General features: G+C 36.1%; 1 protein-coding gene across 3 annotated transcripts in view; it reads right to left on the minus strand.

Annotated features, from left to right (window-relative positions):
• The window catches only part of TTBK1 (tau tubulin kinase 1), a 94,728-nt gene that overhangs the window by 38,240 nt on the left and 29,859 nt on the right, over positions 1-26,629 (minus strand). For 2 of the 3 annotated variants that reach the window (XM_034427614.3, XM_087887809.1), the window contains exons 4-13: positions 24,022-24,169; positions 21,551-21,624; positions 20,142-20,282; positions 18,195-18,299; positions 6,791-6,856; positions 4,738-4,830; positions 4,094-4,219; positions 1,935-2,089; positions 633-855; positions 12-187 (exon numbers count right to left, since the gene is read on the minus strand). In XM_034427614.3, coding sequence (XP_034283505.2) covers positions 12-187; positions 633-855; positions 1,935-2,089; positions 4,094-4,219; positions 4,738-4,830; positions 6,791-6,856; positions 18,195-18,299; positions 20,142-20,282; positions 21,551-21,624; positions 24,022-24,169 — 1,307 coding nt within the window. Of the gene's footprint in view, positions 1-11; positions 188-632; positions 856-1,934; positions 2,090-4,093; positions 4,220-4,737; positions 4,831-6,790; positions 6,857-8,541; positions 8,621-18,194; positions 18,300-20,141; positions 20,283-21,550; positions 21,625-24,021; positions 24,170-26,629 lie in introns of those variants that run through there. The other variant, XM_034427615.3, reaches the window with a different exon arrangement.

A 26,629-nucleotide genomic window follows, 5' to 3' on the forward strand; every position in this document is an offset into this window, starting at 1 on the left:
CCTAAGCAAACCTTCGTTCATGCTGATCAACTTTTCCATCAGCAGTGGAGAGGCGTTCCGACTCAGGACTATTCACACGGCGGTATCTCAGAGAACGTGCTTGGGTTGTAGGGGAGTCTGGCACTGCTCGCACTGGGGAGATGGGGCATACACCACTTTTCTGATCTTCTTCTGCTAAACACTGCGTCTGAAACAGAAAAGGAGAAACCCTTGAGAATAAGATAAATCCACAAAAATACGCATGATAGCAAGGATGATGCAGCCTATCATCTGACAGTGCTAATTAAATATCTGATTTCACACATGCATCAATCCTTGACAAGATTATACCTAGGAGAGTGTAAGAGTGATAGTGCAGTTTTGGGCAAGAACACATAATCCAATAAAATAACAGAATTCATGTTAAACATCAAGAGAGACATTGCAGTTTGTAATGTAACCCTTATATCTTTAGCTCAGTAAAGACATACACCTCATTTGAATGCCAGATAGAGTCAGTTTACATTAAAACATGCTTCCATGTCTAAAATTAGCTATTTTACTTAGGGTTGTATTGTTTACTCACAAAATCACTATTCTTTGGCAGAAAATGAAAAGATTAGTACACATTCAAAATGGTCAAAAAGCTTTACTTTGCTGATGCTGATCCTGAGTTTGTTGCGATTTACATCAGTCTCTTCCCAAACTTCTCCTTCATTGAAGGGAACATTTGGAGCCTGCCCTAAGTTATTTTCTGTTGGCCGGACAGATAAAATTGGGGGTGCATTCTCTTGGTCACTCAGGTGTTCTCCTTGCAAAACATCCTCTGTGTTCTCGCGAAGTAAATCTCCAGGAATTGGAGTGATATTAACCACACTAAAGGAGAAATAAAGTACGAACTTCAGATTACAAAACTAAATAATAATAATAATAATAATAATAATAATTATTATTATTATTATTATTATTATTATTATTATTATTATTATTACATTATTATTACATAATTATTATTTCTCGCAGTATCACAAAGACCTTCACTACTATACTATATATAATGTATACAAAGCCCATTGCAACAGAACATGAAGCTTTAAGTAAGTTGTCTTATCTCATCTTGAGATACCACTAAATTCAATGGATGGTTGAAACTGTTATTCCTCTTGCATTTTACTATTGAAAACAGCATATTCTTTATTGGCTTACTGTATGTCTATAATGCTTAGATTCTGACTGATGTTTATGATCTTTCAGGAGAATTGCCTTAATAGGATACAAGGCAACCAGAATACAAGGTCAAAAATTTCCACAGAACTATATGTCTTGATATAATTCTATAAGTATTTTCCCATGAAATAATTGTTATCCACTCCCACAGAAGATCTTTAAATAACATTGGCAGTGTATTTCTTCCTAATTGTCTTCACCAGATCCACTCAAATGGGAAATATTCACAAACTCAGAGAATCTCCCAAGATTTAAAAATTAGAGTGTTCTGAAGCAGCAAATTTTATGATGCAACAAGTCTTCTTCTATGAGAAGAGCTCTGTCGTTTACTCCTATTCATGACAGGAGGTCAGAAGGTGATATTTTCCTGTCCTTTCTTTAGCTCTCCCCACTCCAAAAAGATGAAGGACACATAGTTGGAGAAACTGCATTTCTGCATTCCCCACCACTAACCATGAACCACAGTATAAACTAGATAAACATTCTTTGGATTTCTGAAAAATTATATCCCTAAACAGTAGGACATATTTGGATTCAATCAACTCAAACATAATCACATATACTCAACATGTCAAGCTCATATATAGCATTAATGTTAGCATATCTGTTTTGGGGAAAGATCTGTAATTACAAATATATATTGACTGTATATCAAATAATTTGGCAGCACACCAAAAGGCCCTGTAGTGAGATTCCACAATATTGGTTACATGTAGTCTGCCACTCACCCAAACATGGCTGCAGTTTGCCTTGTATTCTGCTGAGGTGGGGTGGATGTACTTGTAGATAATAAAATATCTGTACCAGCTTTCTCCCAGTCAAAGGCCTCATTCTCAGTAATTCCCCTTTCCTTCATGCTATTTTCAAACACAGTCATGATCAGCTAGACAAAAACAAATTAGAATACTAAAGTTCAGATGTTTATCCACAATCAGAAATAGGAATATAGAAAGTCATTTTATAGGAGATGGAGAATGATCTACTTCATAGATTCACAACTTGAGCCCCAGAGCCACAAATAACCCCCAAATCATTGGATGCATCCTCTAAGCTTTGCAAAAAAACCCTTAAAAAGTCTAATTTTTTATTAAGTAGAAATTGAAAATCATTATATACTTGACTGAAGAGTATGCACCATAACTATATTTTCATTAAACATGAATGTGGATGAAACAGAATTTAGCTTATTCCATAACTGCATCATTATTTGAGTGTCCCCAAGTAAAAGCCATGAATACCTGCCAACTAGATCAGCTGCAGCTCTCCAGAATAGGCAAAGTATTTCCCAAAACATAGCTTTCTTAACTGGATGTTTTTTGGAATTCTTCTATAATATTCCCTTACTGCAAAATTACTGCCTCCTCCTTAAAAGAATCTCCTAATACATTTGTTTTTTTATTCATCTGATATATTAAAACAGATAGCTAAAAACAGGTTAACATCATTATGGGATTATCCACTGATTACAAATAACCCTAATTAAGGCAATCAGCATACAACTGAGAGGGAAGATCTGCTTGTAGGTTTTTATTATGATGGTCAGTCACACTGTCAGTCAAATGTTTAGATGGGATTTGGCCTTTTTTATCCACCTATTGAGTCCTTCCCAAGGATCTGTGATAGGCAAATGTTTGATAGTGTTAAAGTTATCGTTGTATGAGGTAAGCTGTTCTTACTAAAGCTTCCTTTTGCAATTGACTGATAGTGATGCCAATGATGTAAAGATGTTGTGGAATTGCAGCCAAAGTGTCTATTACTATTGGTATTGCCTTTGCTTTCTTTTGCCACAGTTTTTCTACTTCTGTTTGCAGTTCTTTGTATTTTGTGATTTTCTCTATTTCTTTCTCTTCTATTCTGTCTCCAGATATTGCAACGTCCAGTCTTTTTTGTCTTTCTTATCGACAATTGCAAAGTCTGAGGTAATATGGCAGGTGCTTGTCTGTTTGAATTCTAAAGTCCCAAAGCACTTTAGCTTCTTCGTTTTCTATTACTTTGTCCACTTTGTGGTCCCACAAGTTCTTGCTGGTGGGACCACAAATGGCAGGGAAATGGTATTTCTTGCAGATAGTCCACTGCACCATTGTTGCTACTGTGTCATGCCATTATTTGTAGTCAATCTGTGCAATTTTCTCAAAGGAGCTATGTAAGTAGTTTTTATATTGTTTAATGTAGTCATATATCACTTCCCATGCCAAACCACTGAAATGGTTTACAATAGAAACAGCAGCAAAACACGTAATAAACTAATCATAAAACAATAGTAATCTTCTGCCCATTTGCAGACGAGTAGGGTAACCAAAGAATCAGTACAAACAACATTGTCAGTGTAACTCAAAGTGAGATAGTTCAGTTTTATGGGAAGAGTAGGGTCAAGTACAGCTCTCCTGACACTACTTGATTTCTAAGTGGCTATGATTGGTTGTCCGTGATACTTTTCTAGATGGTCTTTGTGAGTTGGGAACATTATGTTAGAGTGATTTTGTTCCTTTCTGCAGGAATTGTCTCAGTAGTATTAGTATTTACACCTGGTTATGTATTCATTAGTATATGCAGGGTATTTTTGCCTTGCTCTAGAAGTTGCGGCTGGTGCAGAATAATGTTACAAGATTGCTGAGTGAACAGCTGTTCGTGCACATGTTGTATGTTTGCTGGAGCAACTAAACTAGCTCCCAATTATTACTGAGCCATATTGAAAAATTTGGTCATGATTTACAAAACTCTAAACAATTTGGGGCTAAAATAATCTTCATCTTTAGACACCTGTCTGATCACTGAGGGGAGGTCCTGCAACGTATACTGAAAACTACTGGTTCTTATTAAACCAGTTTCATGTGGGAAATCTAAATTATTGACTTGTTTCAAGATAGTAATAAAAATAGGATTTTACCTGATAATCTGGTTTGGTGAAATAATCCAGATTTGCAATGTGATCCAGAAAAAGGTGGAACTCAGAAGGCATATGTTTTAGCAGCATTCGATGTTCATATTTCTCCTTAATCATACCAACTTGTTCCTAAAGAGATCAAATTCATTTATTTGTTTGCATGTATGTATGTATGTATTAATTATATCCTGCTGTAATCATAAACAGGGTTTTGGTGGCTCACAAAAATAAGGAATGTACTAATACATAAGATAAATACATTAAAAAAAATAAAAACAAAATAAAAACATGTGCATTATACCCTAAAAGCTCTCCAGAAAAGCCCTCTGGAAAATTACAGATTCCATCATCATAGAATGCTACTTATAATAAATATCATTGGCAAATAATACAAAACAATACATGGCTTCAAGTTAAGATATTAACCTCTGTTCATTGTGGTGATTATATATAATTCCAGTATCAAAAGCAAAATTGTTTCTGAACACTGAAACTTTGACTGCTGGCATACACAATCAAGAAAATGTTCTGATGTACTGCTGTGCACATCCCATAGGCCTTTATAGAATCCAGCAGGTTTTTTTAAATTGTTTTATTATTCATCTTGAAAAGGGAGGTATTGAATTGTTGCTGACTATATTTTCTACCTTATCTTTAATCTTGCGCCATGGAAGTTGACCAACAGCAAACTCTACCAGCATGTAAAAAAGGGACCACAGATCATCATGTCGGCCCATTTCCTGCAAAAAAACAAAAAGTTACAAAATATTGTACCTAATTTAGCTGCTAACACTGTCCACAATGGCAGGAAACTATTGCTACCTAGGAGCTATTACAAAAACATCAATTGTATATGCAGTATATTATGTAATAAAACTTAACAGTTCATGTAACCAGAGTTAAAAATCAAAACCAGTAATTTCCATACATTCTAATTTCAGTGCAGTTTTCTGTATTGTCTTGTCTGTTGAGAAATTACTCCACATCAGTAATGTGGAGTAATTGTAATGAAACTCTATGATGCATGCTGCACATCTTGATGTGTCTGAACTACACAAGGTCAAAAAAGAACATGCCTACTATTTTGTAATACCAAAAGAGACATAAACAAGACTATAGCTGGAAGAAATTCGAAGTTGAAATTTATAGATTTCATGAAGACAAGCCCTTTTTTCCCCATTCTGCATTGTAGTATATGCCCGATTGTACTGGAACTGGCTTGATTTTACTGTTATTCTAAACAGTATCCTAAAATATGCCTAAATCCTTAAGCTGCTGCACTGAAGGAGATTTATCTTTTAACCTTCTTTGTACTGAAGAATAAGAATCCATGTTATATTCCAGTTATATCTTAACTTATTTAATTGCTAAGTGACTGAATGAGCTTTGCACAGTGAAGAGGCAGTTTAGAGCAAATCTATCCCAACATAATCCGCACTTCAACAAGGACATCTCTCATACTAGCCAGAAAAATATCCAAAAGCCCTCTAGCATTCATTGGAAACTAACAGCCTCTATGGGCAGACCATCCTAAAAATTCTCCCATTCAAAAAGAGTAATTGCTCAAAGTTCAAAGCTCAGCAGAAGAACCACCTATAAATTCCATCAGCTTCAAATCATCCAATTCATGTTCAGCAGGAAAGAAGCTTCCTTGTATACTTTTTGTTTAGATTACAATGTCTGTTCATGTTTGAACAGTCAAGCCACTAGTAACGCAATGTAAGGCAGTTGGCAAACTGCTGTGCTGGGAAAAAATATTAATAAACACTGCTTCATGCGTATAAATTCTGATATTCAAGATAATGGAATCTAATATTGCAGACTATCAGCATTCTAGACCTTTGTAACGGCAGAAAATTTATTAGAATGCCTCAATCATTAATAACCTATCATGTGAGTTAAGAAGAGCAGCATTTTGTGTTTCAATCCAGAATTCTTTTAAGCCTGGAGAATCTGAAGCAGTGGACAGGGGCCTCTGTAATATGAATTCCACTCCCTAGGAATTAGATCCATGTCTCTCCTTGCTCCTTCAGGCAGATGGAACAAGATGAATGCAGAGCAACAGCTTGCCTTCAGAAGTTGTGGATGCTCTAACACTGGAGATTTTTAAGAAGAGATTGGACAGTCAGGGACCACCTTACAAAATATGATTCCACCTATCCACTCCCAGCATCTACGATAAGCATGCTAAATATCCCACCAACCAGTGGTGGGTTGCTACCGGTTCGCCCCGGATGTGGCAAACTGGTAGCGGCGGTGGCGGGAGGCTTTGCCCACATGCCCAGATGGTTCTGCACATGCGCGGAAGCATCGTGCGTGCGCGCGAGCCCCCACGAGCAAACTGGTAGTGCCGGGATTTGCAACTCACTACTGCCACCGACCCACCCACCCTGTGTACAAAGGAACTGGAGTTCTTGCTAGCAGTCTGCAAACTGAGAAACATGCAGTCACTATAGATTCAATTGCTCATAATTTCAACAATTTATTTCAACAGGCTTTTGGACTATTAGCAAATGGTGAACAACTGATCATTTGTGGGAGCTGCTTCTTTTTAAATGGTGCAAATATTCTGTTTATGGTTTGCTCTTCTGAGTGCCCCACAGTCAGTTTGATTTGGGTAGTGCAAAATATTGCAAAGGGATACTTTTCCTTTAATCTCACTCATTTTACTCCTTCCATACACATAAAGATAACACTTACTCTATTTTTATGTGCATTCACTGACGCATACCGGACTGTTCCCCGGAAGCCAGCAACATTGCGAGGCTAATGGAAAGAAGATACATTAAATTTATTTTTTTTAATGTGAAAGTATGCAAAGCTGTCCACCTTTTCTTCGTTGTTTAGGTCCACAAACCATTTTGATGACAAATATTAAGATGAATTGATGGTCAAATTAGACATTTGGATTAAAGTTGATTTTTGAACTATCTTTTAGAAACAATAACACTTCCTGCTGGAAAACACCATTGTAAGATAAATTGAAATTATCAATTTTTTAAAAAAATCTAAAAAGATAAGATCTCCACAGAAAATACTATAGACTTCAGTGGACAAAGGATAACAAGCAACGTATTTTTTTCGAGTACAAAAACCACTGGCGTCAGAAACTTAAGAGCAAGCTAATGTCAAAAACATATTCCTTTGACTATACAGTAGAGGGATAACAACCTCAACTTTCTTAAGGGATAACAACCTCATCTTTCTTACCAAAGTACTTCAGTTGCTAACTCAGTTTCTTTCTACTGCTCCATCTTAATTCACATGGATAGAATCCCTTTGGTGCCAGGAAATAAAAAGTTCAGGAATATCCCTATATATTTTAAAGTACATTTGAAAATATCACATTTGAAAACTATCAGAAAGAAATATATAAATGTGTGTGTGTGCATGTGTGTTTGTATACAGAGTATTGTACATATACATTGTTTAAGAAAAAAACCAGGACGGATTATGATTCATAGATGAGCATAAATTCAGTGTCAATAATTTTGGTTCCTTTTATTGTGCTGAAAAAATTATCTATGAAAAACAAAGAAAGAGCAGCAACTGGGTCTCCATTGTACTAATGTTTTTGTTGGATTCCACAAAGTGTAGATAGGCAGTCATCTATCAGCATAACGCGTACCATTGGAGAATTGCCTTTTGCTCCCTGTAACTCCTCAAAAATGCTCCAAGAATTAGAAGGCCAAATACAAGGAGGTGGTACAATGCAGAGCATAAGGATAGGTATTCTGTTGTGCATCTAGTTGTGTAACTTTGGACAGAATCTTCTACCTTCAATTATTTAATAACTGAAGCCTGATTTTCAGAATTTACATGATGTACTGATACTAAAAGAGGGCCATTGCTTACTTAACTCCAAACCAGGAGTTTAGTCACATAAATTTCAGTCACATAAACATAAATCACCAGTGTTATATACTCTACTTCCTGGAACAAATTATTAAATAATCCTAGATGTTCTTCAGTATATTTGGAAATATATATTTTTAAAAATTATTATAAATAAAAAATAAATGTCACAATTGTATTGGCTTTAACAAATATTTTGGTCTCCTTAGCATATGCTAAAACAAAACTTTGAGGAACTGTCACTTCCTCTTATTGTTAGGATTCCACAATTTTGGGAACATGTTTCTAAAGGAAATATATCTTCATGGGTGTAAACAGGATTTGGCATCTTCAGCTTTTGCACAATAATTACAAATTTTAAATAGAGATTGTTCCTAAGGCCCAAAGGATCGTCAACATATGATTTATTGCAGTTCTACAAGGGCCAAATTCCCATAAATTCAAAATCCAGAAAGCTCCTGGCCTATGCATAAAATATTGAAAGCAAAAATTATTTCATGGAAACAAAATAAATGGAGAAAAAACTCAAGAATTATACTCATTATTAAAACAAACACAAACAAAAAAAATAAGAAGCATTATGATGGCTCACTCACAACTTATGGTTGAGATGGTTATAAGCAGCAGATGGGAAGCCAACGCATCAAACAGTCTCAAAAAACGAGCCCAAAAGAACTGTAAAACAAAGAGAAACCCAAAGAAAACCATGACAATAAAAATGCAAAATGGAGGAAACAAAACAGAAACAAATATAAAAACTGGATCAACATGATTATCTCTTCCCTTACAGAAGTGCCTTGTATCTCTTACTTGAGTTAGCTAAAGCTCATCATTCTCTAGATATCCTATCCACAGTAGTGCATTGTGGCCAGTGATGGGTTGCTATTGGTTCGCCCTGGATCAGGGGAACTGGTAGCGGTGGTGGCGGCAGGAGGCTCCGCCCAACTGCTCGGACGTCTCTGTGCATAAGCGCCCACGAGTGAACAGATAGCGGTCGAAATTGAAACCCACTACTGATTGTGGCTCATATTTTAGAGCAGTGGTCTCAATTTTACAACCTACGGGCAGATGCAGAACCTTCAAGTCATTTTCTATGACCTGCCACTAAGGACACTGGCCATCAAGGCTAGTTCCTTGAGTGGCATATAAGTGCTCAGGCTGAGTAACAGGAAGAACAACAGCAGGACCTGATCAGTTGTGCCACATAGTCAGCTCCGCAAACCTCTTGTGCCAAGTTCAACTGTTGTCTGGGAATCCCACCCACTCTCACGCTTCATGGCAAATGCTGCTTCCAAAGCAGTGCCAGGCTGTTTGGGCAGGAGCAATAGGAAGATGGGATTTGGCAACAAAAGAGATGCTGGAATTGCCCAGAGAAGGGAGACAGAAAATAGCTGAAAGGCAGAGGGACAAGACTGGCTACCCTATCTTGAGTTTTTCACAACTTTGCAAGAAATGGGAAAAACAGAAAGCAATAAGCAAGCAAGCAAAATCTCTTGAGAAAAAGGGCAGAAGAAAAAGGAAAGAGAAAGAAGTAAGAGAAAAGCAGGGATTTGGACAGCTCTTCATGGAATTATTTTCCCTTATCCTCTTCAATATGATCCTGGAAAAAAATTACATATCAACCCAGTAACAAACCAAATACTAATTAATGAAATCACTGAGAACTAATTGGTTGAAGTGAAATAACTGTTTTGCAAGAAACTTTACTGTTTTGCAGTACATTTTTAAAATATACTTTAATGGCATATCATGATATTCTCCATTTTTTATTTATTAAAGACTTTTGTATCAAAGACTTCAATGTTTTAACCCAAGCCAATAAACTACTCCTCAGATGGACCCAACAATTTGAGTTTGAGATTCCATTTCTAAGGAATGACCCAGTCTTTAGCAAGAGAATTATAGTCAATATCCTGTAGTCAATTTCAACAGCCTTTTGGTCCCTATGTTGTAGTTTGACAAAAGGTAAGATGGCACAATTTCTCAGCTAGATCTTCTTCACTGTTTGTTCTAGGCATGGCCATCATTTGAATCCTAGGGATCATACTATTCTTTATTTCCAAGGTCCTTATTTACTAAGGATAGCTTCTGTTTCTATTTCCTAGCAATTAGCTTTTATTTTTATTTTTTGAAGATTCTTTGGATACTTTTAAAAATCTGTTTGTGGGTTATTGGAGCTCACATTTTCTGGGAATAACCATGCCTCCCGATAAAGGAAAAGTATATGTATCTGTTTATGTATCAGCAAAAGAGAAATTACAATGCACTCTTACTCAAACATAGGTATATTCAGCAATTCTGGCCTTTCACCTGTATTTTAGGCAGATGGAAACCATATTCCATTTACTTTACAGTGTATGTATCTATTAATCTATATAAGCAAGAGGAGGAAACTTTGCAACAGCTACTGCAGAATGAGATGGGCAGACTTTTGACAAAATCGTATTAGGTAGATCCATCTTAATTGATCTGTGAAATAGGGAGGCAGCCAAAGCACCTGAGGCAGCTCCAATGAGATCTCTTTTATGTTATCATTTTCAAGTTGAGTTCTTAGTTTACTGAGGAAGGAGGGGGGGATATTTGAAAATTTGCCTAGAGCAATGAAGTCAGAAAACCGGAACTAAATTAAGTAAGCATTGCTAGATCTATCTGAATTTACACTGTGATGATAAAAGCAGTGATATTCTCTGTACTTAAGTAGTCTGAAAATTCCCACCTGGTGGCCCTATTCAGAATTATTTAGACCCTTTTATAGGAAGATGCAGGTGAGAAACATCTGTAGCTATACTGGATAAATTCATGGCTTGGCAGATAAATCCATAAATCAATTCATATACATTGTAGATTGGTAAGAAATGGGCAAAGCCCATGGTGATGACAGAGAAGGAATCTTGTGTTGTAATCTGGGGTATGTTTGGGTATGTAGGACCTGTGGAATCAGATAGGGATCACTGTAACATTAACACTACCAATTTGTAAATTTGACTCATGCCCCTACTGACTGCATTAGATGACAAGTTGAGGCATGAGGCTTTGGATCTGGAAGGCAATCTATGTAATTTAAGAGAGATGGGTAATGCCATTTGATTTGAATGAAGTAGTAGTTCTTGGATCCAGCCTTGTTTCATAATCCTTGCTTGGTCTCCAACCTCCCATCTGTTGAAGGTTATTGAGAAAGTGATAGGAATCAACTAGAGGATCCTAGAAAAACAGATTATTTGGATCCTTTCCAGTTTGTATTCAATCCCAGTTATGAGACAGAAATGGCATCGGTCATCTGATAGATGACCTTCATAGGGATCTAGATGACAGAAATATGCCCTCTTGGCTCCATTTAACTCTTGGTGGTATTCAATATTATCAAACATTGTATCATTTTGGACTGTTACATGCATTGGAATTATTAACACTGTTCTAATATGGATCTGCTCACACCTGAGTGGATGGTTCCTGTCAGTGGTCCTGGGGAAAAAGCACTTGAGTTCCAGTGTAGAAAACCACAGGGTTTAGTGTTTTCCTTTTTGTTATTTAAATGAAACCACTGAGAGAAGTCATCAGATGTTTCAGGGTGAAGTGTCACCAGTACACTTAATGTATATTCAGACTGGGCCAGAGATGCCATGGAAGTCTTGAACCTGTATCTGGAATCTGTGAAGATCTTGATGGACCAAAACAAGTTTAGAGTAAAACTTACTTCCCTATCCTACTCCTGAAAGATGAGGTTTGTAACATAGAAGTCCTCTTGACCTTCCAGTTCCTGCTCAAACAGCAAATGGAAATCCTGGCTAGGGCATATTCTTAGCTACCATGCTGAGAATATAACACAACCCTACTTGAGCCAGCATGCCTTACATCAGTAATTCATGCACTAATAGCTACTCGCTAAACTAATGCAGTGGGCTCTACATGAGACTACCTTTGGAGATAACTCAGAAATTGCATCTGGAACAACTTCATCAGTGTATTTTATAGGTGTTACATTGGCTGTCCATAGGCTTCTGAATTTAGTTCAAAACATGGGCCTGTCATCTCTAAAGCCCTTTATATCAAAGTGCCAGGTGATAAAAGGTTAATATCTTGCCAGAACTAATCTAGGTATCTAAAAAGGGGTTGTTGAGAATCCCTCTCACAAGAAAACATGAAGAATAGAGCAAATGTCAGTCCTCCTTCAAGTTAGTACTGATTTATGCAACACCCTCCCTCTCAAGTTACATGCAGACTTTGCCCTCTTAATATTTTATAATATATAAAATTATCTTAATGAGTTAATCTTCCACATGAAGTCACAGTTAATCTAAGGTCATTTATCATAGGTACTTAACTAGTGGATGTTATTGTTATATAGTGTTTATTGGTTTTAGATTTTGTTTGCTTGTTGTACATCACTAAGAATCTTTCCCTAGTCATTTAGATTATAAACGCTGTTATATTACAAGTAATGAATAGGTTTTATGTATAGTATGATTCTGCTGCCAATTTATAAAACATTTCTTTAGAATCTGTTCCGGATATGAAAATGTACATTTGATCAGATCGCAACAATGCCATTTCCATATGGGCGATATCCAAATGGAATATTCTTTTGAATCAGGGCTAGGCTGATTTTCATGAATATAAAACTCCATAGCATTGTTTTCCACTATCATATTAACAATAATCTTTCAAGAGATTATAAATTGTGAAGTGTGAATTGTACCAATTATGTATTATGTGCAGTGAGATGTTAAACATTAAGATTTTGTCTTTAAAAGAAGCCAGTATTTAACAGACAATTTTAAATTAAACAAAATTTATTTACACCAGGAAAAATGTAGCTTTCTGAAATATGCAATCATAAGAGTGGGTGTAGGTGAGCTGATTTCCACATAATTCAATTGTTGGTTTGCTTGTTTTGGAGTTAGTATGATGTGTAAGCACATCCACCAAGATGTCTAAGCCAAACAAAGCACATCAGGATTTTCTACCACATTAAGTAGGTTTTCAAGTATATGGACCTTATTTTCATCTGGGACTGGGAGCTGTTGAAGTTATCTCATTCCTTAGGGATCTACAAGTGGGGAGTAAAATAAAATAATAAGATAAAATGAAATGAAATCATATAATACGGATCTGTTTTGCCATAATTGATTTCTTGAAAAGTGAACGGATTCAATGCAAAGTTAGTATCTTCTTGAAATAAAGCCTTTGTATTTCATAAGCTCAAACATAACAGGCACAATTGCAAACAAAACATAAGAGAGATACAGTGATGGTTTCTACCCACCCCCATTAGCAGGCAATTTTTCTGCTCTGTTTAGAGCAAAATTTAGCAAAGCTTCTGAAAACCAAGTAAAACTGAAATGGAATTGGTAATTTAACTTGGTTGTGGGATCATGATGTGAAATGCCTTTAATTACAGAGACAATGATTAACTACCACCATAATACTGTTATGTCTTAGAGTGATAATGATTAATAAACATTTGTATCAATATTAGGAAATACCAGAATCAATAACGATCTTCATTTTTGGATTTGGATGCTCTATTTAAAAACTGGTCATGTTATAAATAGGATTTTGTTGTGGGTTTTTTCTTCTTCTTCTTCTTCAAATTTCTGATTTAGACAAAGCTTATCAGGAGCTTTTTCTGTCACATTCTGCTTCAGCCATACAGTCAAATCCAGAAACCAACTCATACTTACACATATATGCAATATCCTTAAACCAAGTATTGCAAACTGCTGCAATGCAGTCTGATTCATGAGGAAATAGCTTTAATCAATAATCTAGAGCTGAGTCAGCAGAACAGCAGCATGCAAAGTTTTCAATTCATGCAAATAAAAGAGACTTCTCATGATAAAATGCTGCGTATTTTTCATCATTTCAGAAATGCTCTCTGGAAAACCAAATAATTTTTAGCAAGGAGGTTTATTAAACTGGGAGGAGCATCACACTATCAAGATAGATGAGCCCAGTATCAATGGCAATCTAAGGCAATGTGTGTCACTGCATGCAGTATTTTAGATAACAGCTTTCACTGTCAAACTGCTCTTACAGTTTGGAAACTTTTCTAGTGGGTTTTTCTTCTTGTGCACCAAGATAGAGAGTAAAGCAGGAGGAAGAAAGAGAAAGAGAAAGGGTGGCTGCCATCTCATTCTGCACCTTCTGCCTGCACATTGTAATCAAATTTTTTTTAAAAAATGGTTTTAACAGTATTGATTGCAGATTTACTCTGCACTTTAATCTTTAACATACTGAATAGTGTGATACTTGTCTCTGTATCACAATCTTTTCTTTTAAAGCATTTTGAAGAAAAGATTGTGATACAGAGATTTTGAAGAAAAAGTAAAAATATAGAATAATTATATTGGTACTTAGAGCTTCCATTGCACAAAGTACAATTACCTGGTAAGTAAGATGGATTTAACTTTTCAAACTTTCAAGCTTATCATTAAGCTTTAATCCTAGTTTTGGTCACTGGCTGGAATAAGAAACTTCAGTATTCAGCTCTTCTTTGGGCTCATCTTGAGAGATCTCATTTGATCCCATTGAAATATTGGCAAATAGTGGGAGCAGTGTCTATGCAGTGATTAATTACAATGCCTACATTCAATCCTGAAAGATATGTATAGAAAATATTGCAGAGATAATATTAAATATTTACCCATTCAAAGCTACACGAAGCCAATGGGTACAGTCAGCATTGATTCACGGTATCATGATGATACCCAATGCTGCATTGCAACCTCATCCCATCATCAAATAGGAAATGCTATTAGTGTTTTGTTACAGTATCTGAAGACTGTTGGGAATTAGGCAGGATGAAATAGACTAAAAGTGAATCCCAGCAAGGTAAAGTTGCACTTTATCGATTCAGATACTGTGACTAGTCCAATGTTGACTTTGAAAGAAAGTCCCTGAATTGGGGATCCTTCTGAACTCAATGCTCCTTCTTGAAAGATAGGTGGACTATTTCGCCAGCTAGCTGGTAACCATTTATGGACCTTCCTAGAGCAAGAGGATATCTTAACTCATGCTCCATCACCACTAGTTTGGACCAATGCATTTTATTTGGCGATGCCTTTGAAGACTTCTTAGAAGATTCAATTAATCCAGAATGCAGCATCCAGCTATTAGCCAGTAATGAAGTTAGAAGGGACCTTGGAGGACTTCTAGTCCAACCCCCTACTTAGGCAGGAAACCCTACACCACTTGAGACGAATGGTTATCCAATGTCGTCTTAAAAACTTCCAGTGTTGGAGCATTCACAACTTCTCGAGACAAGTTGTTCCAATGGTTAATTGTTCTAACTGTCAGGAAATTTCTCCTTAGTTCTAGGTTGCTTCTCTCCTTGATTAGTTTCCACCCACTGCTTCTTGTCCTGCCCTCAGGTGCTTCGGACAATAGCTTGACTCCATCTTCTTTGTGGCAGCTCCTGAGATATTGGAACACTGCTATCATGTTTCCCCTAGTCCTTCTTTTCATTAAACTAGACATACCCAGTTCCTGCAACCATTCTTCATGTTTTAGCCTCCAATCCCCTAATCATCTTTGTTGCTCTCTCTGCACTTTTTAGAGTCTCAACATCTTCTTTACATCATGGTGACGAAAACTGGATGCAGTATTCCAAGTGTGGCCTTACCAAGGCAGTATAAAATAGTATTAACACTTCACATCATCTTGATTCTATCCCTCTTGCTTATGCAGCCTAGAACTGTGTTGGCTTTTTTGGCAGCTGCTGCCCACTACTGGCTCATATTTAAATGGTTGTCCACTAGGACTCCAAGATCCCTCTCACAATTATTACTATTGAGCTAGGTACCACATATACGGTACCTGTACATTTTGTTTTTCTTGCCTAAATGTAGAACCTTATTTTTTTCACCATTGAATTTCATTTTGTTAGATAGCGCCCAATGTTCAAGTCTGTCAAGATTCTTCTGTATCTTAAGCCTATCTTCCAGAGTGTTGGCTATTCCTGCTACCTTGGTGTCATCTGATGAGTCCCCCATCTATCCCCTCATCCAAATCATTGATGAAGATGTTGAAGAGTACTGGGCCTAGCGGTACCCCACTGCATACTTCCCTCCATGTAGGTGCAGTTCCATTGAGGATTACACGTTGAGTGCGGTTGGTCACCCAGTTTCAAATCCATCTGCTGGTAATGCTGTCTAACCCACATTTTTTCTGTTTTATCTAGTAGTAGATTATGGTCTACTTTATCAAATGCCTTACTGAAGTCAAGTAAATTGTATCGACAGCATTCCTCTGGTCCACTCATTTTGTCACTTTGTCAAAGAATGCAATAAGATTAGTCTGGCACTTGACAAACCCATGTTGGTTTTTGGTTATTACTTTGTTTGCTTCTAGGTATTCACTGATCATCATCAGGAATATTGTATAGGTGCTATGAATGCTATATTGCTCCCTATTAACTTCTGGATAAAATTCAAAGTTACCATGTGATTGCCATTTATAAAATCTAAAAGACTTGTCACACCTGACTTCTCTCTAACAGAAAATAATATTGATGATCATCAATTTCCATGATAAATAAGATTCAGGGGCTTAAAGGGGCTGAATTTCAGAACTGGTTACTTATCAGTGGAATAGTAAATAATAAAATATTACTACTTATGATAGTAAAATTGCGTTCAATATTTTGGTTTTGTAATTTAAATATTTTTGAAAATCAAACTGTTCAGAGGAATCTATGACTAGCATTAGGATGCCCAGTTTAGTTATTGGTTGATTTTTTGGTTTTATACTTTAATTAGTAACCATACTGTAGAATGTAGATACATTATTACTGCAATCTGCCAAGTATCTGGCAATACATTTTATAAATAAATAAACATAACACCATTTTTGTACCTGCTGCATTAGTTACTAAAAGTGTAAATACAAAGTACTGGTTTTAATCTATGAACCTCTTCATCACCTGTTTACTAGGTATTTTGAGGAATCGTTCCTTCAAATAAACCAGCTCATCTCATGATGAGGTTCCCCTTCTTTTTGAGGGTCTGAAGGCTCTCATTGCATTATTTCTCTACTGTAATCTCATTATTTTGAAACAGGCTTCCTTCCCTAAGAGGTTATTGCCCAAACTGATGCCATTTAGTAAGGCTATTAAAATAATCCTATTCCAAAGAACCTTTGTTACTTTCACCAGTGGGATTGGGCACATATTTGTTTTAACTGTTTTAAAATCTGTTTATTATTCTTATGCTACAAACCATACTGAAATACTGTAGAGAGGCACAGAAGAGCTATCATAAATCACTAAATTAACTGAAATCAAACAGAAGAATCTTATACCAGTAGAACCTTGCTCTTCAGCAGTTTCTTCTAACCCACTGGAGATTTTTAGGGATGGTAGCAGGAGAAAAAGTAAGATCGGTTATATATGCCACTACCACTCACATTACTAGGTTCAAATTTGCTTTTTCTGAATGAGCATGAATTCAGCATGAGCAGTGTGCTTTTTTAAAAAACTAAAAACAATCTTCTATAAAAGTTGTTAATGGGATAAAAGGATGAACAATTTACAGTGTTCTCTTTTTTTAGTACTGATATAAGTAACTGATAAAGAGACAAGACATATGTAAAGTAATATTTTATTTTGAAATCATATGTAATAACTCTTTGGCAATTCAGTTTTCATCTCAACAAATAGGTATGTTAAAGTGACAGCACTGCAGACATGAATAATACAACGGTGCCCTTGAGCATACTGGCAGTAATAAAAAATAAAGGTTTCCCTGTCAGTCATGGCCGACTCTAGGGCACAGTGGTCATCTCCATTTCTTGACTGAAGGAGCCAGCATTGTCCAAAGACAATTTCCGTGGTCATGTGGCCAGCAGGGATATATGCCAAAGGCACACAGAATGCTGTACATACAGCGTTCAGTGTGCCTTTGGCATGTACAGACTGGCAAAATAAAAATACACAAATACACCGATTGGCAGCATATAAATGAAAGTAATAAAAAGTGTAAAAATATTATGATACTGATAGAAGAAATATTTATAGCTCAGGTTTGGTGGAGTCCTTGGTGCTTTCTGAGTTTGGTTGTTTTATTGCAGGCATTTCATTACCAAACTAAGTAACATCATCAGTGCACTGTTGATGTTGCCTAGTTTGGTAATGAAACGTCTGCAAGAAAACAACCAAGCGCAGAGAGCACCAAGGACACCCACAAAAATATAATAGTTTTTTTTTAAAATCTGTTACAATAACAGAAAAAGAAATAGAAAAGACATCACTTACAGGTCGGACTTCACCATTAGTATTGGTATACTGCCGGGCCAGACCAAAGTCTAACATATAACATTTCCTGTAGGTTGAAGGCAGGCGTCCCATGGCAAAATTAGACTAAAGAGGAGCAACACAATAAGAAGATATGTTAATATATCAGTATCTCTTCACAGGTGATAAAGCCACTATCCAAAATCTGTTCCAGTTACTATTTTTATCGTATTTCCCATTATCAATCATTTTGCTGTTACATCTGTGATTAAACAAAGTTCTTGTATTTACTTCAGGAGGTTCCTGACAGACTAATATACCAATCTCAATTCAATCTCTGTTTCTAGTCATCTGAAAGTAGAACCTGTTGCCCTTCTATAATTTGTTCCAATTTCTCTAAACCCATTTTAAAATCTAATATCCAAACTGAATATAACATTTGAAGGGGGGCCCCAAGTGAAGCAGAATAAACTGATTTAATTATGTAGGAATCATCCTTGTATATCATATTTCTTGCAGATGCATTACATTATTAATTCATACTCAGTTTATAATCATTCCAAGATTTTTTTATAACTTTTTGCCAATGCAGTTCTTCTGTAATTATACATTTATGTATGTTTCCTATTGTCATATTTTTGTCTGTTGAATCTGATAATATCATTCTAAACCCATTTTTCTTCCAATATCAGCTTGTATTTTATTTCTAGCTCCTAGAATGTTAGCTATATATGCCGTTTTCGTCTGATTCCAACGACTGAGTGAAAAAGACTGTGCATGCGGAGACGGGGTAGGCGTGACCCCGGCTGCAGAGGAAAATGATTGGCACTCAGTCAGACCAATAGGAGTGAGGAGAACCCATGCGTAGGAATGTCAGAGCAGCGAGTCAGGGAAACACACTGATATTTTGCTATTGTTTGCTAAGAGGGGAAGAGTTCCCTTTTCCTTTTAAAATTTTTACATTAATATTATATATGTGTACAATAATACAAGATTATGTGTGAATGCATAGAAAAGTCTATGCATAAGAAAAATGAGGTTTGAAAGCACATGAGAAGGTGAACAGTATGCAGTTGGGCATGCAATCACTGTTAAATGTACTCTTGAAAACCAGACTTGGTAAAGGTATGTTTTCATCCCCAAAAGACCCTGGATTTTCAACAGTGCCTAGAGCAAAAGGAAGGATATCAATCCAACTCCTGCAAGAAATAAATATACACACAAACTTAGGAGTTTAAGAGGTCAGCTGGAGAAAGTGTTACTGGTATAAATAGAGCTTGTCTGGTATAATGGTTAATGTGTTAACCTAGAAACTGGAAGGCTGAGTTCTAGCCCTCACTTAGGAATGGACCTGTGTCACTCTCTCTCAGTCCAATCCACCTCACAGGGGACAATGAGATGGCAGCATTATGTACATTGCTTGAGGTTATATAAAAATAAATGGATATAAATCTAATAAATATTGTTTCAGTTTTCTCAAAATTTAAGTACTAGGAATAATTCTGAAATTCTTATCTGAATTTGAATTCCCTCTATTGAAGAGGGAATCATAGAAGGAATCCTCTTAGAAAGCCCTAGCCAATTTCACAAGAATATTTTCATTTTTTAATAAAACTAACAATTTAGTCCCCCAACCAGGGTTGTAGTATAGCTATTACTGTCTTTTTTGTTACTGATCTTTTTACATATGCATATTCTCATTTATTGATATAAAAAGTGATCACAAAACATGAAATGATAAAATGTCTTTGCAACTTGGAACTAGTTAAATACACAGGCCCATGTTGTAAGTGAGGCCTTACCTATCCCAAAACATAAAGTCATGGTTTTATGCGCTTCTCTCTCTAAAATTCATGCAATGCCCCTGAGAGGTATGTTTTCCAACTGCAAGGAGAATTGTTCTTAATAAACATCAATGCCAGGTAAAGCAAACTATGCAGAGAAGGTCAGCCACCAGACTCTACTTACAGGCTTGATATCTCGATGCAAGAATCCCACTGAGTGAATGGCTTCTATGGATTCTAAGATCTGCTTGCCTAATCGAAGAGTTGTGCTCAGTGTAAAAGTTCCTCGAGGCTGGCTTCTTCTGAGGTCTGCAAGATTCCGGCCCTGAAAATAAATGAATATCAGATATCTATACCAGATTTTATCAGCAGATATTATTTAATCCACCAGATGGAAAGAAAAAAATGATGTTCTGCTTGGATCAATTATGTTTATGTCAAAGAGATTCTTCTTGGCTCATTTTGACAAACAATCATCTGAAGATATAGCTGCAAGTTCTGTCTTCTGTTCAATCAATGCTGGTCTTCATTTGTAAGGAAAACAAATCTGTTAAGGAAGAACAACTGAACTATGTCTTTTGGCTATCAGCATTAAGTCTGTCCATCCAAAGGTGGACGGGTAAGCAATTTCATTAAGTTAAAAATCAGTTTAAGACAAAAGTCCGATTTTTCTCTTCTATCTGCTGAAAAATGAAATAAGCATACCAAGAGTCAGTTGGCAACTCCATAACCAGCAATTTTGGAGACACAAATAGCAACAATGAAATTTGAAAGGAGTGGGGGATTTTCCTCTATTGCCCCAGAATCAATGAGTGAAAATTAGAAAAATGAAGATTCAGGCTAGACATCAGGAAGAAGTTCTTGACTATATAAGTTGTCAGTCAACCACTAGAGGTCTTCAACAGAGGTTGGATAGCCATTTGTCAAGGAAGCTGTAGTAGGTCCTCCATGGAATGAACTAGATCAGCGGTCACCAACCAGTGGTCCACAGACCACTGGTGGTCCACGAGAAAATTTCGATGGACCACAGAAAAATTATTTGCATTTTTTATATTGTACTAGATACTATTTATTTTTTAAAAAAAATCATATTAGTGATCCACAGGATTTAAAATTATGAATTTAGTGGTCCCTGAGGTCCGAAAGGTTGGCGACCCCTGAACTAGATGATCCATATGGTCATTTCCAACTTTATTAATCTATTGTGAGGCAGGAGGAATGGAAGCAACTGTAAGATTATTGTGGAAAAAGAAAAGAAGCAATGATAGGAGAGTAGTCAAATAGTCCTCTCCCCATATCCTCTGGATCCTTGTAAAGACAGCCATCCTGCCTTATTTTCAGAGGCAAATGTCCGCATTAGTAGAGCCTTCTGAGACTTTCAGGTGATCCCTGAGAATAAGAAGGTGATTCCTTTTAACTCCTCCTCACTAGTCCTTTTCCATCTCTATGGTATTTCAAAAGAGAAAAAACTTTCCACATGTTTGGCTAGCCTGTAAAACTGATCATCCGGATAAGATACCATATCATCACTGAGGATATGGTAAATACAATTATAAAGGTTTTTTTTAAAAAAAAAAAAGCAGAAAAGCTTACCTGAAGTTGCATAACAACATAGTTAAACTTCTCATTCCTTCCACAGCCAATAAATCTGCAAACATGATCTTTACCTGCAAAATGTAAATTCCATGCTCAATCAATCAGAATGCAGTTAGCTTGCCACTATCATCTTATAAGAGGTGTTTTTCAAAGAGTCTTCCAGAATCCTTGTGACTTCTAAGTACAAAGCTCAAGGGACCACACACACACAAACATGAACCCACTAAAAACCTCAGACATCCAGGATTTCTTTGGTTTCCTGAATCATTCCATGTAGTTTGTACACTGTACTCTGCTCTACCATATAACCCTGAGCTTCTTTTTTTGCCCTATTTTTATCTTCCTTTCTGAGAATGAGCTGTTTGCCTTAATTGTTATCTTCGGAAAAAACACCTGCCAATTCCACCTGGTTCTATCCAAGCTATTTTTACCTGATCAATTTTAAGCTATGTCAGTGGTCACTGGAATCACATCCTTATTGTCCAGAGATCGAAATCAGTATCTGAAGTAATCAAGCAAGGGGAACTCATAGGAAACAGCTACTAAATTATAAATTCTAAATACTGATTATTTCCACTTTAACCAAACAGTTTCATACCTAAATCCCCTTGCTAAACTCAATCTCTACTGAAAATCCCCACAAATCACTATCAGAATTTCCATTTAGAAATCTATTTTCATGTCTCTTTCTGGGTAATTATGTACTCTGAACTGTGCTTAAGCAGTTTCAAGTGTTTCAGCTCATTTGAATTTAGATTAAAAAAAAGACTGTAAAATGTAGCCCGAATACATAGTATCTTTTTATAGTAATTCTTGGTGAATATACTTCAGTTGAACCTGTACTGGGACTTACAGTTAGCTCTTGCTGTCTTTTTTTTTTCTCTGAATTAAAAACTTTTGCTTTGCCACCTCCCCATTACTCCAGCTATTGGTTTCCTCCAATCAGCAAAGTTGGACTGTTACATGATTTCCCCAGCAATGCCCCTTTTAGTTTGGAAAGTGCTATTTGACTATTTCCAGAGGGCCTATAATCTGGAATGATATCATGCCCTCCCTTCACCAATCCTTGAAGGCTGATACAGGAAAATTCTCTTCCAGGAAAGGCAATGCCCCGTGACTCTGGACATACAGAATCAACGGAGAATGTGCTCCACCAAGGCTTGTGCTATAGAGACATTGGCACTACCCTCATCTCACTAATACTGTATAAACACCCATAGGACAAATAGGGTGCAGAGCACAATTTTATACCTCTCTGCTGCTTGCAGACAGTAATCCTGTTACAAGATAAGTATTGCAGATTCTGTGCAGCAGCAATTAAAATCTGTCAGATGATGGATGACCTGTGCCTCAGACCAACCTTAATATTTAACTTCTTAGTATTTAGTATTGTGATAGATTTCTGAGAACGAGCCATATATTAACTTTTATGTTTCTCCATTTTTAATTAATGTCTTTGCCCCTTTTTATAGATTTTTTAAAAGATTGGTGTGGGGTTTGTATGTATGTATATAAGCTTTTTTAAATGTTTTTTAACCATGTGTATTTTATATTGTTTAGTGCTTTAAATTGTTTGTATCCCACTCTTCTTTTGCTGCTTATAACCATAATAAAGATTGGATTATATTTGACTACTTTTTTCTCATTTTCACTTTTTCAAATAACATGCGTGTCCATAAGAGAGAGAGGCATAGTAACTAAGCCACTTACTCTTCTGTACATATATAAATATTTATTTATCCATATGCAAAGCTAGCAAATAACTTTTTGACTTTTATTGAGTGTAAGGGCAAATGTTTACTTAAGGTAGTAATTCTTCATCAGTTAAGAGTCTGAATGAGATTTTGTCTAATTGTTTTCCAAGTAAGTACTTATTGCCCAGGCTGATGAAACACATGCCATAAATCAAGTATTTGTAGATCACATATCTGGAATGAAGTACAAAATATAAGTTCCTGGCCAACTGCATATTTGCAGAACATAACATATAGGACACTAGTGTTATGTTTTATGTTCTTGGTATTATAATATATGCTGCAGTAACAAAAGCACTCCCTTCAGACTAAACCAGAGCATGTAGTTCTCTTGGAAGTGCAGGAAAAAATATTAATAGTGCATCTCCATAACATAGCTTACCTTGTCTAAAAGAGCTGCTTTCTCTGACAGGGTTCCAATTATTGGGGCTTTGGATATGAAACATGAAATGTCCAACAGAAAATTATAATCTTTCCTGACAAGCTACAATTAATGTAGCTCTTTGTAAAAAAAAACTGTGATAATTAAAATTGTATTAAAATCATTTGACATTGCAATATAAGAATTTAACTGAAAAGAAACATTGGATCTCAAACAAAGCTGTATTTTATGTTTAAATATGGTATATTGTCATGTATTAACACCAAACAGATAATAATGCAATCAAACTCTATAAACCTCCATACACTTTCCAAAATAATTATATCTCCTACCTTGTAGTTTTTTTAGAACAGCCACCTCCATCTTGAGGACTTGCTTTGGTTGCTGAGCTGACTCAACCTTCAGAGCTACATTCTCCCGAGTTAAAAGATCCATTGCTTCATAAATCTCACCAAAGCCACCACCACCAATCTTCTTCAACTAAATGGGACACAAAATCATCACAGTATTTAGCAATTAGGGAAATTCCACAGTTTACCTAGAAACCTTTGAAAAAAAGTACTAAGCCATGCAATATTGTTATATTGGATATAACTAAAAAGTGTACTTAAAGACACAAAACCAAAACCAAATAGTTGGTCTCTTAGGAATAATATGTGTAATAATAGACTTTAGCAAATATGGGCTAATAAAATCCAGGAAAGATATTAAGTGGCAGTAGATACAGAAAATTAAATAAAATTAAATGTACATTTAATAAATCATTAACATTTGTACCCTTTGCTATCAAGGCAACTTGAGTTAAAAGTAAAAGCAACCAGAATGCAAAAGATATAAAAATGAAATGATATTATGGGGAAGCATATTAAAACAGTTTTACCATTTTACGTAAGTCATCACTTGATGGAACCACAAAACATCATGGCCTACAGCCTATTCAAAATCCTTTCTAAATGCCTCTAAATCAAAGCAGAGATAGGGCTTAACAAACTTCTGGTAGAACTGGATTCCAGACAGCAGGAACAAAGAAGGATGTCTCCATGATCCCATAAGATTGGTACATGCTTATTGTGTTAGTTCTTATGAGACAACCAGAAAGGCAATCCAATAACCAGACTCCAAGTTATGTTACAGATATCAATTAGCAATTTGAATTGGTAACCAGCTCAGAAAGTATAGGTATCACATGGGCATATTGATGTATGCCCATAACTGCTTGCAAATTTGCATTCTCTATTAGATTCTGACTGATCAAGAGCAGCTCCATCTATAGCGCATCCAGGCGGCAGGCAATTGAGGCATAAGATACCATGAACAAGTTCTGCCGATAGAGGAGAAGGGTAGAAAATGGCACATTTTCTATTCAAAAGGCATCTGGCTATTGATAGCTTTTGCTCTTCCAAGAAAAGCCATCAGTTCCAAATGCACACCAGTTCTGCCTCAGAAATTCTACACAATGGAGAACTAAAAATGGAAAATCCCAGGCATACCTGATCCCAAGTCATTCATTTTTATTAGAATTAAAACTAAATCGATTCCTCCTCATCGAGTGGCTAACAGCCTCCAGACACTGAGACATCATTTCCACAGTCAGTCAGATGGGGCTCCAAATATACAACTGGTAATCATCTAGCAAAGTGATGATACCTGAATCCATGTTATCAAATTAGCTCCCCAAGCAGTCTCATTAGATATTAAATAGAAGAGGAAAGAGCACAGATCCCCTCCCCCTCCACTGATACCAACTTCAAAGAATGCAAAATAGTGTCTCCTTCTCCCAAAGTCCAGAAGAATACCATGATTGATGGTAATGGTCATTAAGAAGTCAAGCAGGTCCAGGAGAGTGGTATCATCTCTGTCCCAGTGCCACAAGATGTATCCACAAATAAGAACAATGTTTTTCAGCATTATATCCTGGCATGAAACTTTACTGAAAAGGGTCAAGATAATCTATTTCTTGTAGATCTTTGCTCAAAAGGAGAAGTGGAAAATTGCCCAATATCACTGGATCTAGTAAATATTTGTTAAGGTGAGAGCACATCACCACCTTTTTCCGGCAGGGAGAATCCCATTATTCAAGGATTAAATCACTTCCACTTTCCCTCCAGAAGATTTTTCCCAGATGACCTTGACTAAGTAAAAGAGGCTTGGATCTAACGGAGAGTGAGCACCCTAAAAGCCCTGAAAATTTCCTCTGCTTTCTCAAGTTTTACAAGCGTAAACTACTCCCAGTTAATGGATGAAAAATTGTCCTAGTAACCCCAGTCAGAGTCCTCTTTCAAAGAGATCTGAGGGATTTTATTCAACAAGGGCCTAGCATAATCTTTGCAAAGTAGCATGCATTAGCCTTTAGGATATGGTATTCCTCTGACCATGGTAATGATCAACTTAAACATGCTAATCAGAAACAGATCAAAGAAATAGTGGAGCTTCAAGTCAAAATAATTTGGATGCAAGATTCATTCTTCAAAAATAGTGAGTTTTCTTTTAAGCAGAGTGAGAGTAGTCCCTAGAGGTATTTATGGAAAAGTTCTTTTTTGAACTTTTTTTCATTGCCATCTGAATGAGATCTGAAAATAAAATCTAGCTAATATAGGGATTTTCACTCTTATTCAAAATTGAGGATTAATTATATTAATATTTTATATTTAATTATATTAATTATAAAAATTCTGCAAGGTAGAATTTTGCAGTTCTCCCAACAATCATCTTTGTATTATACTAGAATGAGGATTTTTCCTAACCTGCCTCTGTACATAATTAACAAACACAAGAATTTAGTGAGGAAGTTTTATTTTTTTATCCAGCAATTTTTGTTTACTGCTAGATATAATAGATGGGGATTATCTAGAAAAAATACCTCTTAAGAGTTAATGTCTGCTTGATAACATATAATCAAATAATCAAAACCAGATTTGGGAGCCAATATATATCTTCTCA

This window comes from Pantherophis guttatus, chromosome 1, assembly GCF_059756535.1.
Source record: "Pantherophis guttatus breed Tessera chromosome 1, ASM5975653v1, whole genome shotgun sequence".
NCBI classification, from domain to species: Eukaryota; Metazoa; Chordata; class Lepidosauria; order Squamata; family Colubridae; genus Pantherophis; species Pantherophis guttatus.